At 51.9% G+C, this 15,492-nt stretch overlaps 1 protein-coding gene across 1 annotated transcript in view; it reads left to right on the plus strand.

Annotated features, from left to right (window-relative positions):
- The window catches only part of NPR1 (natriuretic peptide receptor 1), a 14,441-nt gene extending 6,400 nt beyond the window's left edge, over positions 1–8,041 (plus strand). Inside the window, exons 9-22 of the mRNA XM_023213804.2 lie at positions 537–611; positions 854–931; positions 1,376–1,480; positions 1,745–1,816; positions 1,929–2,085; positions 2,362–2,517; positions 2,784–2,952; positions 3,685–3,831; positions 3,920–4,043; positions 4,198–4,266; positions 4,552–4,726; positions 4,975–5,073; positions 7,731–7,822; positions 7,979–8,041. Of these exons, the coding sequence (XP_023069572.1) occupies positions 537–611; positions 854–931; positions 1,376–1,480; positions 1,745–1,816; positions 1,929–2,085; positions 2,362–2,517; positions 2,784–2,952; positions 3,685–3,831; positions 3,920–4,043; positions 4,198–4,266; positions 4,552–4,726; positions 4,975–5,073; positions 7,731–7,822; positions 7,979–8,041 (1,581 nt within the window). The remainder of the gene's footprint in view (positions 1–536; positions 612–853; positions 932–1,375; positions 1,481–1,744; positions 1,817–1,928; positions 2,086–2,361; positions 2,518–2,783; positions 2,953–3,684; positions 3,832–3,919; positions 4,044–4,197; positions 4,267–4,551; positions 4,727–4,974; positions 5,074–7,730; positions 7,823–7,978) is intronic.
- The last annotated feature ends 7,451 nt before the right edge of the window (positions 8,042–15,492 follow it).

Genomic DNA, 15,492 nt, shown 5'->3' on the forward strand with positions numbered 1-15,492 from the left:
AGGCTTGAGCCACCGCGCCCGGCCAGGGCTCTTTTAAAGGTCAGAGGAGACAGTACCTGTGAAAACACATTAAAAAAAAAAAAAAAAAGCAAATGAGGAGATTTTATGATGTAGAACATAAAGCAGGGTGGGCCAGGCACGGTGGCTTACATCTGCAATCCCAGCACATTGGGAGACCGAGGCAGGAGGATTGCTTGTGCCTGGGAGTTCAAGACCAGCCTGGGCAACATAGCAAGACATCGTCTCTACAAATAATACAAAGATTAGCCGGGCATGGTGGCGCATGCCTGTACTCTATAGGCTGAGGTGAAAGGATCATCTGAGCCCAGAAGTCTGAGGCGGCAGTGAGCTAATATAGCACTGCTGCACTTCAGCCTGGACGACACAGCGATACTACATCTCAAAAAAAACCCAACAACAAAAAGGGCACAAAGATAAGGCAGGATAAGGCAGGGTAATAAAGACGAGAGCACGAGCAATCAGGATGCAGACTGGGCCCACCGGTTGACCATTCCTCCTGCTCTCCCTCCTTTCAGAGAGGCTCCAATTACGGCTCCCTGCTAACCACAGAGGGCCAGTTCCAAGTCTTTGCCAAGACAGCATATTATAAGGTGGGCCTGGGGAAAGATCACTGGGCCTTGGGACTGGGGCAGGAGTGTACTCTGATGGAAGACTGGTGGGGGGTTCTGAGGGAAGGAGTAAGCTGGTGGGGAGCAGAAGATGGGGGCCCTGGGGGTGGGCTATTGGGAACAAGTGAGGGTCCTGAGGGCAGGGATGGGCTGTCGGGAGCAGCTGGAATTCCCAGGACATGGGACCATGCTCTTCACAGTGACAGTCTCCATTCCATGCCCAGGGCAACCTCGTGGCTGTGAAACGTGTGAACCGTAAACGCATTGAGCTGACACGAAAAGTCCTGTTTGAACTGAAGCATGTAATGTGGGGAGTGAGGCAGTGGCATGGAGAAGGGGCCCATGGGGACACAAGGGAGACTGGCCAACAGAACTAGTTATGGAGGGACCCCAGGGTACCCCAAGAAAGAGGCAGGGACTGGAGTCCTGGGATGGACCTTCATCTTGTGGGTGGGATGTGGGGATCCTAAGCTCGGAGAAGAGGCCACTGGAGATAACCTGGAGGAATCTTGAGGGGCCATATGTGATGTCCCTGGGGGAGAGAGAGCTTAGGAGGCAGAGGGAGTAGGAGCAGATTCTGGGGAGGGTGGGCTAAAGGACATGGGTGGGAATCACCAGGGAAGATCCTAGTGATGGTTGCAGAAAATGAATAAGGAGTTAAGAAGAGTGAGGGTCCCTGAGGCTAATGAGCAGCTTGGTGACGAGTGAGGTCCCTGTCAAGCTCCGGATGCTGGTCCCACTTGCAGATGCGGGATGTGCAGAATGAACACCTGACCAGGTTTGTGGGAGCTTGCACCGACCCCCCCAATATCTGCATCCTCACAGAGTACTGTCCCCGTGGGAGCCTGCAGGTGAGGGGAACAAGGGGTGTCAAGAAACCTGGGTTCTAGCCCTGGCTCTGCCCCTGACTGGCCATAAGACCCCAGGCATGCCTCACCCTCTTTCTGACCTTTCTGGCTCCATCTGTAAAATGGGAGTTGGGGGAGGGCAGTGGCACTAGAGCCAATCCAGAGTTTTGTCCTGTTCTACCAGTTCTCATCAGTAGGACCCTGCACCCTCCTCTAACTCCCAGGGGGGTCTGCAGGGGATTGGTCTGACTCTTATTGCCCCAGTAGGACATTCTGGAGAATGAGAGCATCACCCTGGACTGGATGTTCCGGTACTCGCTCACCAATGACATCGTCAAGGTATGCCCCTAAGCACCTATTGGATGTGTAGGGGAGGGGCCAGGCATGCTTCTCCTGGCCACGGGTGTAGGTCCCACTCATGGCCAAGACCTCTGCCCACTCACGTTTCCAGGGCATGCTATTTCTACACAATGGGGCTATCTGCTCCCATGGGAACCTCAAGTCATCCAACTGTGTGGTAGATGGGCGCTTTGTGCTCAAGATCACCGACTATGGGCTGGAGAGCTTCAGGGACCTGGACCCAGAGCAAGGACACACCCTTTATGCCAGTGAGCCTCAACTCTTGAACCCTAACACCTCCCCCCAGCACCACCCAGCAGGCAGACTGATGCAAGGCCTCTGATGGGCTTGGGCATGCATGTCCTGACTCTAGCCTCAATTCATTCACCCATGAAAAGGAAAGCCAGACAAAGTGGTCTCTAAGGCCTCCTCTAGCTCTAACACTCTGTGATGCATCCAGATCAGTTTCGGCCACATCCTTGTTTCCCCCTCACCCCTTAGCTTTGGGCTCCCTCACTCGGTGACCACCAACCTCTGACCCACAGAAAAGCTGTGGACAGCCCCTGAGCTCCTGCGAATGGCTTCGCCCCCTGTGCGGGGCTCCCAGGCTGGTGACATATACAGCTTTGGGATCATCCTTCAGGAGATTGCCCTGAGGAGTGGGGTCTTCCATGTGGAAGGTTTGGACCTCAGCCCCAAAGGTGAGAGGAGCACACCTTCCTTAAACCCAGCAACAGTCTCAAAGAACCCCAGCCCCAGGGAGAGGGTCTCCTGGCAGCACCACCACATCTTCCTTCTGGAATGGGGCTCAGTCACCACCCTTTGACCCATTGCTGCCAGTGACCAGTCCCCTGCCCCCATGCCTTGGTCTTGGACTTCCCCTGCCATCCCAGCTGGTTGTCCCAGTCTCTCACTAGGCCCTTGGCCTAGTGGCCCCACCCCTCAGCTCCCCTACCCCCCAATACAGAGATCATCGAGCGGGTGACTCGGGGTGAGCAGCCCCCCTTCCGGCCCTCCCTGGCCCTGCAGAGTCACCTGGAGGAGTTGGGACTGCTGATGCAGAGGTGCTGGGCTGAGGACCCACAGGAGAGGCCACCATTCCAGCAGATCCGCCTGACGTTGCGCAAGTTTAACAGGTCCCTGGTGTTTGTCATGGATCCCCCAGGCCCCTCCTCCACAGCCACTATTTACCCAATGCTTCTGGCTCTGGCTTATCCCAGCAGTGGCAGAGGAAGACCACTCACCTCCTCCCTATACATAGTCTGCTCCAGACCACCACAGCCTCATGACCCTCTTCACAAATACAGCATGACTCAGCTGTCCCACAGTCCCCTGCCACTCATACCCCTTCCCTCCACCATTGACACCCCACACCCTTCCTGCCCACTCCCCTCGCTGGCCTCTAGACTTCTCGGCAGTGTGTAGAGTAGATGGGCCTCCTGCCTCCTGCCCTGTAGGCTCTTGGCCCTTCATGGGAGCTCCTGCCCCAGCCCTTGATTTCCGTTCCCCATTGTGCCCACCAGGCCCAGTTCCTCCAGACACACCCTTCTGTGGCCATCACTTTGTCTACAATTGACCCTTGTCATTCTCCACCTTCTCTGCCTCCTTCTAACTCACTGGGTTCAACAAAGATGAACAAAATGTCCATATATCTGAAGCTTCATACTTGACTTTGGGGTGTCAGAGAGGAATTGAACTTTCTTCCTTCTGTTTTCCCCTGCTCCCCAGTATCCTGCTATGCCCTCAACCCTGAGCCTCTCTAGAGACCCCACTGCAGCCTGAGCCAGGGGAGTGCCTAGGGGTGGGTGCTCCCGGGTAGGCTGTGCTGCTCCTCTCTCACCACCCCCACTGCCACCCCCTGCCCCCAGGGAGAACAGCAGCAACATCCTGGACAACTTGCTGTCCCGCATGGAGCAGTATGCAAACAATCTGGAGGAACTGGTGGAGGAGCGGACCCAGGCGTACCTGGAGGAGAAGCGCAAGGCTGAGGCCCTGCTCTACCAGATCCTGCCTCAGTGAGTGCCTGAGTCTGGGGACCCCCACACAAACAAAGCCACTGTCCCGACACCCCATTCTGATCCTGCACCTGCCCTGACCCCTTAGCTCAGTGGCTGAGCAGCTGAAGCGTGGGGAGACGGTGCAGGCCGAAGCCTTTGACAGCGTTACCATCTACTTCAGTGACATTGTGGGTTTCACAGCGCTGTCAGCGGAGAGCACGCCCATGCAGGTAGGCCGGGGTTCAGCTGCAGGTGCCAGGCAAGCACGCTGGCCTGGTTCAGTGTCTGGATCCCACCAGACCTGCCTTCTGGTTCTGCTTTACCCACCTGACCCCAGGTGGGGTCCCCTACTTCCTGTCTCTCTTAGCTCCTCTTCCCTTCCAGGTGGTGACCCTGCTCAATGACCTGTACACTTGCTTTGATGCTGTCATAGATAACTTTGATGTGTACAAGGTGAGGGTGGGAGTGGGGATGGGAAGGGACAGACAGACATGGACAAGGCCAGAAAAAGATGAGGGGTAGGCAGAATGATGTGGAGTCTTAAGAGAGGAGACCAGGGGACACGGGCAGAGACAGTGACACGGGGAGACCCGGGAACAGGTAGAGAACCCATGTGGGATGGGGAATGAGCAAAGACAGATGAGGGTACAGAATGACAGATGCTGCACCCAGTGTGATGGTGTGGCTAGCCACACAGTTGCAGCCCTCAAGTCCTTCATCCCCTCGCCACTCCCACAGGTGGAGACAATTGGTGATGCCTACATGGTGGTGTCCGGGCTCCCTGTGCGGAACGGGCAGCTGCACGCCTGCGAGGTAGCCCGCATGGCCCTGGCTCTGTTGGATGCTGTGCGCTCCTTCCGAATACGCCACCGGCCCCAGGAGCAGCTGCGCTTGCGCATTGGCATCCACACAGGTAAAGCCACTGAAGGTGCAGGCGGGCATCCGGAGGCCAAGGCTTCACAAGGGAACTTGTCCCCTGGCCCAGCCCCTCACCCTTTCACCTCTCTCTCTCTCTGTCTCACACACACACACACACACACACACACAGCTGGGACCTCAGATCCTGCCTCCTGCCTCTCCTGGATTGTCTACCTACCTCCCTTAACACCCCTCCCTCCCTCACTTGCTGATGGGCTCTGCTCCTTCCCTTGCTCCTCCCAGGACCCGTGTGTGCTGGAGTGGTGGGACTGAAGATGCCCCGTTACTGTCTCTTTGGAGATACAGTCAACACAGCCTCAAGAATGGAGTCTAATGGGGAAGGTACAGCGCCCCCTTCTAGAGGGAATGGGGAGGGCAGGGTGGCCAAGGGAAATGCCACCCTGGGGCAGCCTGTGCCTTCACAGCCCGTTTCAGCTCCTAGCCCTTTAGCCTCCCAAGTTCCCCTTCTCATAATATAAATAGTTCAACCTGGGCTCATCACCTTGACTGTAATCAGAGACTCAGGTTCCTGCTGCCCCTCTTGTCAAACGATGTAAAAGTATTTCCAGACCAGTGTTGGAGAGTTCCCAGCAGGAATCCTATTTTAAGACCCTCTGTGGGCTGGATGCGGTGACTCACATCTGTCATCCCAGCACTTTGGGAGGCCGAGGTGGGTGGATCACCTGAGGTCGGGGGTTCGAGACCAGCCTGACCAATATGATGAAATTCTGTCTCTACTAAAAATACAAAAAACTAGCCAGGTGTGCTGACAGGCGCCTGTAATCCCAGCTACTCGGGAAGCTGAGGCAGGAGAATTGCTTGAACCCGGGAGGCAGAGGTTGTGGTAAGCCAAAATGGCACCATGCACCCCAGCTTGGGCAACAAGAGTGAAACTCTGTCTCAGAAAAAACCCTCTGCTCCACCTTTGATGTGGTAAAGATGGCTTCAGAGCCAGCATACTTGGCTGTGAATCTCAGCTCCACAGCTGGCTGTGTGTCAGTTTGCTATATCTCTCTGAGCCATGGTTTTCCTCATCTGTAAAATGAGGGAAAAAATCCTACCTCACAGGGGTTATGTGAGAAATCCATAAAAAATGTCTACCACATAATTGTCATTTAACTTTTCCAAGCGTTAGCTGTTTATCTGTAAAATGATGTCTATCTCAGGATTGCAAGAAGCCTAGCACAAACCCTGGTACCCAGTAGGCACCTAATAAATTCTTGCTCCCACCCGCCCCTTGCTCTTGCCTCCTGTTTATCTTCTGTCCTCCTGCTGTATTCGACACAATTCAATGCAGTAAACATTTATTGAGTGACTACTGAATGCCAGGCCCTTGGATAGTAATATGATCCAGACCGAGAGTTAGCTGAGAAATTCATGTGGACCCCATCTAAACCTTATGGTGAAAGAAAGTCTGCTTGGAAGCCAGTCCTAGGAGCCCAGAGGGATCTAGTTTGGCGATATTCCCTGGGCACTGTTTTGGGAGCTGTCAGAGTAGAGCCCCTTGCTGAGGTCGAGTCCTCAAGGAGCACATTGCCAGAAATTGTTCAACATTCTGGGTGCTGGCGACGCTTGTAATCCCGGCACTTTGGGAGGCCAAGGCAAGCAGATCACTTGAGGCCAGGAGTTGGAGACTAGCCTGGCCAACGTGGTGAACTTCGTGTCTCTACTAAAAATACAAAAAATTAGCCAGGCGTGGTGGCGTGTGCCTGTAATCCCAGCTACTCAGATGGCTGAGACATGGGAATCACTTGAACCCGGGAGGTGGATGTTGCAGTGATTCGAGATTGCACTCCTGGGCAACAGAGCGAGACTGTCTCAAAAAAAAGAAAAGAAAAGAAAGAAACTGTTAAACACAACAAGGCCACTGTGATTGATGCAAACCCCAGAAGTAAGGACGTGAGTTCAGATAGTGGTCAAAGAGAGGGTGTGGCAATATTGGGCCCCACTCCATCACTGACCTCCTCAGCCACTTGGGCAGATCACCCTGGGCCTCAGGTCCTCGGCCACAAAATGAGGGTATAATTTATTAAATCGTGAAAGCAACAATTTACATAGTGCTTCCTAGGTAGCATATTCCGTTTGAATACTTTATGGATGTTAAATTTAATCCTCACAACAAGGTTTTGAGATGGGTACTGACACTATCAGCATTTTACAGATTAGGAAAAGGAGCAGAGAGAATTTATATTACATACCCAAGCAAGTATCCAAGCTGAGGTTCATACTGAGGCAGTGCAGGATCCAAAGTGCCAGCTCCTAACCACTATGCTGTGTTGAGCCCAGTGACACTCCAGAGTGCTGTCCAACAGGATGTTCTGCAGTCATGAAAATGCTCTGTATTCTGTGCTGTCCAATGCAGTAGCCTCTAGACACATGTGGCTACTGATCACTGGAAATGTGACGGGTGCAAATGAGGCCCTGATTTTTTTTTTTTTCCTTCGGAGACAGTCTCGCTCTGTCGCCCAGGCTGGATGGAGTGCAGGAGCAATCTCGGCTCACTGCAACCTCCACCTCCCAGGTTCCAGTGATTCTCCTGCCTCAGCCTCCCGAGTAGCTGGAATTACAGGTGCGTGCCACCACACCCAGCTAATTTTTGTATTTTTAGTGGAGATGGGGTTTCGCCATATTGGCCAGGCTGGTCTTGAACTCCTGGCCTCAAGTGATCCTCCTGCCTCAGCCTCCCAAAGTGCTGGGATTACAGGTGTAAGCCACAGCACCCAGCCTGAATTTTTAACTGTATTTAGTTTAAATTAATTTAAGTTGAAACAGGCACACGTGATTAGTGGCTACTGTATTGGATTACACAGCTCCAGGGTTCTAAATGAGAGGCTAATGTCATGCACTACATGCAGGGAGTGGGGCCGCTCTGAGCTAGACAGCGAAAAGAGGGAGAGAGGGTACCTGTCCACCCCCACAGTCCCTGGTCTCTTTTGCCTCTACTTTCCTGCTCTCCTGTCTCACATTGCTCACCTTCCGTTCTCCCCTGTCCTACCCAGCCCTGAAGATCCACTTGTCTTCTGAGACCAAGGCTGTCCTGGAGGAGTTTGGTGGTTTCGAGCTGGAGCTTCGAGGGGATGTAGAAATGAAGGTAGAGGGGGAAGCCTCTGCCCTCCCCACCTTTTGGGGTCCTAGAAGGAGTTACCCTTCTCAAGCAGCCAACACCACTCCCATCCCTAAGCCTCTCATCTGACTGGGGAAAGGGCATGTGCCACTCCCCAGGCCATCCTCTTCTTTTTCCCTCCAGGGCAAAGGCAAGGTTCGGACCTACTGGCTCCTGGGGGAGCGGGGGAGTAGCACCCGAGGCTGACCTGCCTCCTCTCCTATCCCTCCACACCTCCCTACCCTGTGCCAGAAGCGACAGAGGTGCCAGGTCTCAGCCTCACCCACAGCAGCCCCATCACCAAAGGATGGAAGTAGTTTGAATAGCTCAGGTGTGCTGACCCCAGTGAAGACACCAGATAGGACCTCTGAGAGGGGACTGGCATGGGGGGATCTCAGAGCTTACAGGCTGAGCCAAGCCCACGGCCATGCACAGGGACACACACACAGGCACATGCACCTGCTCTCCACCTGGACTCAGGCCGGGCTGGGCTGTGGATTCCTGATCCCCTCCCTTCCCCATGCTCTCCTCCCTCAGCCTTGCTACCCTGTGACTTATTGGGAGGAGAAATAGTCACCTGAAGGGGAACATGAAAAGAGACTAGGTGAAGTGAGGGCAGGGGAGCCCACATCTGGGCCTGGCCCACAATACCTGATTCCCCGACCCCCTCCACGCAGCAGTAGACACAGTGCACAGGGGAGAAGAGGGGTGGCGCAGAAGGGTTGGGGGCCTGTATGCCTTGCTTCTACTGTGAGCAGAGACAATTAAAATCTTTATTCCGGTGACAGTGTCTCTTCTTGAGGGAGAGAGGGTTGCCAGAAAACAGTCAGTTCTCCACTCTCTACTTCAAATAAGACTCTCGCTTCTTGTTCTACAAGGGCCTAGAAGAAGAAGTAAAAAAAGACTCGATTCTTAAGCTGGGAATGCAGGCTCTGAGAGTAGTAACAGCCTATGAATTGCCCAGGAGTGCTGAAACTGGTTTAAGGACCCATTTACACCCTTAAGAATTATTATTATTGGCCGGGCACAGTGGCTCATGCCTGTAATCCCAGCACTTTGGGAGGCTGAGGCGGATGGATCACCTGAGATCAGGAGTTCAAAACCAGCCTGGCCAACATGGTGAAACCCCATCTCTACTAAAAATACAAAAATTAGCTGGGTGTGGTGGCACGTGCCTGTAATCCCAGCTACTTGGGAGGCTGAGGCAGGAGAATCGCTTGAACCCAGGAGGCAGAGGTTGAAGTGAGCTGAGATGGCACCACCGCACTCCAGCCTGGGCAAAAGAGGGAGACTCTGTCTCAAAAAAAAAAAAAAAAAAAAAAACCACCAGGCACGGTGACTCACGCCTGTAATCTCAGTACTTTGGGAGGCTGAGGCGGGCAAATCACATGAGATCAGGGGTTTGAGACCAGTCTGCCCAACGTGGAGAAACCCAGTCTCTACTAAAAATACAAAATTAGTTGCCGGACACAGTGGCTCACACCTGTAATCCCAGTACTTTGGGAGGCCAAGGCGGGTGGATCACAAGGTCAGGAGTTCGAGACCATCCTGGCCAATATAAGGAAACCCCGTCTCTACTAAAAATAGATGGATATGGTGGCCCGTGCCTGTAGTCCGAGCTACTCAGGAGGCTGAGGCAGGAGAATCGCCTGAACCTGGGAGGCAGAGGTTGTGGTAAGCCGAGATCACGCCATTGCATTCCAGCCTGGGCAACAAGAGCGAAACTCCACCTCAAAAAAAAATAATAATACAATAATTAGCTGGGCATGGTGGTGGTCGTCTGTAATCCCAGCTACTCGGGAGGCTGAGACAGGAGAATTTCTTGAACCCGAGAGGCAGAGGTTGCAGTGAGCCGAGATCGTGCCATTGCACTCCAGTCTGGGCAAAATGAGTGAAACTCAATCTCAAAAAAAAAAAAAAAAAAGTATTAGGGACCTAAAAAGCTTTTGTTTATGTGAATATCTATTGATATTTGCCATAGCAGATATTAAAACAAATCCTTATTTATTTTTTTTTATTTATTTTTGGTTTTTGAGATGGTGTCTTGCTCTGTCACCCAGGCTGGAGTGCAGTGGCGTGATCTGGGCTCACTGCAAGCTCTACTTCCCAGGTTCATGTCATTCTCCTGCCTCAGCCTCCCCAGCAGCTGGGACTACAGGTGCACGCCACCACACCAGGCTACTTTTTTGTATTTTTAGTAGAGATGGGGTTTCACCGTGTTAGCCAGGATGGACTCGATCTCCTGACCTTGTGATCCGCCTGCCTCGGCCTCCCAAAGTGTTGGGATTACAAGTGTGAGCCACTGCGCCCGGCCACAAATCCTTATTTATTAACTCATATAAGATAACAATAATAAACCCATTACATGTTAATAATTTTTGACTGCTTTATCAAGAACATTCTTATGTGAAACCAGCCTTTTCAATGTGCAGTGGTGAAGAATGCATTCAATACTAATTGGGTGCCACTGCCTTGATTTATGTAAAGCCACAGCAGTTTTGCCCCCATTGCTTTTGCACTTCCATGCAATGTGTCAACTCTGTCAAAAGGGCAAATAACGTATTAGAATTATTATGAAAATCGTTTGACTTCATCTATGCCCTGAAAAAATATTGGGGACTCCCAGGATTTGTGGACCACAACTTGAGAACTGTTATGTTACTCAATGGCTGGCATACGGTAGGAATCAGATAATTAGTATGGACTGAATGGAGAGTCCTGGGAGCTGGGGAGGAAGTGGGAGTCGGGTGGGAACAAATGGAGCCTTTCAACCCAGGTGAAATTTAGGGATTGTCCACCTGCTCCTCCATTCCCCATGTCAGTGTAGACAAATGTGAGTCATAGTTTGCAAAATGCCTCTCAGCTGAGCCAGGAGCCCTGGTTTCCTTGCTGGACCCACCCCTCACCCCCTCCTTCCGAGGCAGGCAGGCAGGAATGCGGGGGAGAGGTGGCTGCAGCTCCACCGCCCCCATGGGGGAGGAAAGTGCCAGACATTTCTTCAGGACCATCCATCAAGTGCAGGCAGGCCTCTACCCTGACCTCCCAGGCCTCTTCCTGGAGTCCACCCTGTAGGACCTGGACGTAGGGTGGCCACTGGGAGCTTGGAGGTCTGGCGTGGCACTACTGGTACACAGCTGGCAGTTTGGGATGAAGAAAGGACAAATTGCTCACCTCCTGTCCAGTGACTCTTCTTGTTTTGTGCTTCCCACCCACCCTTTTTGGCCCCAGTCAGGCTCAATTTATTTGGAGAGGGAGCAGACATGGTTCAGTCCTCTCACCAGCCAAGCCACGGATGAACAACAGTGGGAAGGCCTAACCAAGAGTGGCTGTCCTGTCAACCACAGCTACTGAACTTCCTGATGGGCCCTGGTGGCCCTGTAGCCTCCCGTGCCCCAGTTCCCCTGCACAAGGGTAGTAGACAGCCTCTGAAGAGACTGGCTATGATAAAGAGAGCTGTGAGGCCTAGAAAGTTAGATCATGGTGGAGCTGGGACAGCTACGGGAGTTGGGCTCTGGGGAGAGGAGTCTTAAATGAGGTGGGGAAGAGGGGCAGGGAGTGGACGACTGAGGAGCTCCAGAAGCACAATTCTAGGAAATTGCCGGTCAGATCCTTCCGGGGCAGCCTGGCTCCACTGTGGGCACCGGGAGGGGAAGGGGCTGTGCGGCAGAGGTGAGGAGGGGCCTAAGGAGTCGATAATTTCAGCAGCCGGAGAACTTTCACTGGAACTAAGGAGATTTCCTTCCGGAGGAAGGCCCCTGAAGCCAGGAAGAACTGGGAAAGCCATTCCTGAGGGGGCAGGAGGGTAGCAATAAAGCCCTCCCCGCAGGCCGGGGAGACCGTCTTGTGCCAGGAACCTCCGCCCACATGGGAGGGGCAGTCTAGCCTCTCAGTTTCCCGGGCTGTCCCGCCTAGTACGTTTGGGAGGGATGGGGGCCACAGGGTTTCCCCAGAGTATGGTAAGAATAACAATAATAATTGGCATTCAATTATGCCTTGCAGTTGACACCGGCTTTCACATACATTATCTCATCAGCCCACGTGACGCCCCTGGAAGAGTGGGGCGGGCTGAGAAGGCAGCTCAGCAGGCGGGTGGGAGGGCCAGCTGGAGGCTGTGCAGAGGGAACCCCCGCCCAGCCAGCCCCAAACAAGGCCAGGGCCTGGAACAAAAATGGAGCTGACAGAAACAAATAACCTCCTCCCCCACCCGCTCTTTTCTCTACGTCAAAGGGTTTGAGTAATTTATTTATCATAGCAGTATATTTAGTAACAATTATTTTTAAAAAAGATTTATACCTTTCAGGACAGATCCGTGGAATCTAATTAAGCAGAGGCCAGTTTTGCAGACTGAAAGTCAATTTTTTAATTAAATTGCAGGAGCTATAAAAATAAATAAATTAACCATTTATTTATAAAGAAGAATACTGTCCAGGGAGATTTAATCTTTTTGGGTTGGAACGCAAGTAAGATTCCAAGTGAGATGTTTACCACCAACATGAAGGGTCGGGATGAGGATGAATTTGGTGTTGCACAAAGCCAGGAGAGAACGCTCTGGAGGAAGATGAGCCCACATCCCGTGCCTGCTCCCAGACTGCATTCTACCAGGAACAGGGGAGGTGGTGGCAAAAACCTGCTTGACTGTACTTCAGACCAAGGTTAGAGAAGTAGTGAGACAGTCCAGATGGGAAAAGACCCCAGCCACCTACTTCCGTAGCACATCCACTGGCACCAGTGAGTCAGAGGATAGGCTGGTTGCCCTTTAAGAACCTTTCCAAAGGGAAGATTCCATAATCAGGCACATCTGTTCATGACAGTGGCACCCTGTCTGAAACTGATGCAATCATCCCAGCATGACTATCTGCCTTTGGCTTCCAAATGTGGACTACATATGGTATGCCTTGGCTATTGCATGTCCGATGATCAGGTCAGCCCACTAAACTTCAGGCAGGCTAAAACTAGGCCAAAATACCATGCAGATCTCAGTGTTCAAAACTGGCACAATAACACTCCTCTATCAAATGAGAGGCAGTGCAAAGTTAGGTAAGAGACTGGACTCTGGAGATAGCCTGCCTGGATTTAGATCCCAGCTCTGTTACTCATAATCAATGTAACCTTGTGCAAACTACTCAACTTCCCTCTGCCCTCAGTTTTCTATTCTGTAACTCAGTAATGATCATAAAACCTACTTCATTGGCCTGGCTAATTTTTGTATTTTTAATTAGATGATGATGATGATGATGATAATGATGATGATGATGATGATGATTGAGACAGAGTCTCACTGTTGCCCAGGCTGGAGTGCAATGGCATGATCTTGGCTCACTGCAACCTCTGCCTCCCGGGTTCAAGTAATTCTCCTGCCTCAGCCTCCTGAGTATCTGGGATTACAGGTGCATGTAATGACCGGCTACTTTTTGTTTTTTGGGGTTTTTTTTTGTTTGTTTTTTTGAAACAGAGTCTCGCTCTGTCACCTGGGCTGGAGTGTAGTGGCGCAATCTCGGCTCACTTCAAGCTCTGCCTCCCAGGTTCATGCCATTCTCCTGCCTCAGTCTCCTGAGTAGTTGGGATTACAGGTGCCCGCCACCACACCCAGCTAATTTTTTGTATTTTTAGTAGAGACGGGGTTTCACCGTGTTAGCCAGGATGGTCTCCATCTCCTGACCTCGTGATCTGCCCGCCTCGGCCTCCCAAAGTGCTGGGATTACAGGCATGAGCCACTGTGCTTGGACTCTAATTTTTGTATTTTTAGTAGAGGCAGGGTTTCACCATGTTGGTCAGGCTGGTCTCAAGCTCTTGACCTCGTGATCCGCCTGCCTTGGCCTCCCAGAGTGCTGGGATTACAGGCATGAGCTGCCACGCCTGGCCTAATTTTTATATTTTATTTTTGTATTTTTAGTAGAGATGGGGTTTCGCCATGTTGGCCAGGCTGGTCTGACTTCAGGTGATCCACCTGCTTTGGCTTCCCAAAGTGCTAGAATTACAGGCGTGAGCCACCATGCCTGGCCCCCAGCTAATTTTTGAAAATGTTTAGTAGGGACAAAGTTTCACTGTGATGCCAAGGGTTGACTCAAACTCCTGGCCTCAAGTGATCTTGCCTTGGCCTCCCAAAGTACTGGGATTACAGGTGTGAGCCAATGCACCTGGCCCATAATGCTAGATTTAAGGAGTTGCTTATGTCTGGAGAATAGTTGAAAGTGAAATGCAGCACCTGATTGAACCCCTTAATGAGAGATATTAGTAAGATCTAAAAATCTTTGTATTAGAAAAAGTACAGATTAGGCCGGGCATGATGGCTCATGCTTGTAATCCCAGCACTTTAGGAGGCCAAGGTAGGTGGATCACCTGAGGTCAGGAATTTGAGACCAGCCTGACCAACATGGAGAAACTCTGTCTCTACTAAAAATACACACAAAAAAAAAAAATTAGCCAGGCATGGTGGCACATGCCTGTAATCCCAGCTACTGGGGAGGCTGAGGCAGGAGAATCATTTGAACCCGGGAGGCAGAGATTGCAGTGAGCCGAGATAGCGCCATTGCACTCCAGCCTGGGCAACAAGAGGGCAACTCTGTCTCAAAAAAAAAAAAAGAAAGAAAAGAAAGAAAAAGAAAAAGTACAGATTATGCAATCTAACTGCTTATCCAGGTCTGAAATCCTTTTAAAAATATCCATGATCTTCGGCCAGGCGCGATGGCTCACGCCTGTAATCCCAGCACTTTGGGAGGCCAAGGCGGGTGGATCTCTTGAGGTTGGGAGTTCGAGACCAGCCTGACCAACATGGTGAAACCCATCTCTACTAAAAATACAAAAATTACCTGGGCATGGTGGCGCGTGCCTGTAATCCCAGCGACTCAGGAGGCTGAGGCAGGAGAATCACTTGAACTCGGGCGGCAGAGGTTGTGGTGAGCCAAGATCGCACCATTGCACTCCAGACCAGGCAACAAGAGGAAAACTCCTTCTCAAAAAAAAAAAAAATTGGCTGGGCGCCGTGGCTCACAACTGTAATCCTAACACTTTGGGAGGCCAAGGTGGGCAGATCACAAGGTCAGGAGTTCGAGACCAGCCTGACCAACATGGTGAAACCCTGTCTCTACTAAAAATACAAAAAGATTAGCCAGGCGTGATGGCAGGCACCTGTAATTGTAGCTACTCGGGAGGCTGAGGCACATGGATCGCTTGAAACCGGGAGGCAGAGGTTGCAGTGAGCCAAGATCGTGCTACTGCACTCTGGCCTAGACGACAGAGAAAGACTCCATCTATTTTATTTTATTTATTTATTTATTTATTTATTTATTTATTTATTTGTTTGTTTGTTTTTGAGGCAGAGTCTCGCTCTGTCGCCCGGACTGGAGTGCAGTGGCTGGATCTCAGCTCACTGCAAGCTCTGCCTCCCGGGTTTATGCCATTCTCCTGCCTCAGCCTCCGGAGTAGCTGGGACTACAGGCGCCTGCCACCTCGCCCTGCTAGTTTTTGTATTTTTAGTAGAGACGGGGTTTCACCGTGTTAGCCAGGATGGTCTCGATCTCCTGACCTCGTGATCCGCCCGTCTCGGCCTCCCAAAGTGCTGGGATTACAGGCTTGAGCCACCGCGCCCGGCCCCTATTTTTTTTTTTTTGAGACGGAGTCTCACTCTGTCGCCCAAGCTGGAGTGCAGTGGCCGGATC

The sequence above is a fragment of the Piliocolobus tephrosceles genome, chromosome 1 (genome assembly GCF_002776525.5).
Source record: "Piliocolobus tephrosceles isolate RC106 chromosome 1, ASM277652v3, whole genome shotgun sequence".
In the NCBI taxonomy this organism is placed as follows: domain Eukaryota; kingdom Metazoa; phylum Chordata; class Mammalia; order Primates; family Cercopithecidae; genus Piliocolobus; species Piliocolobus tephrosceles.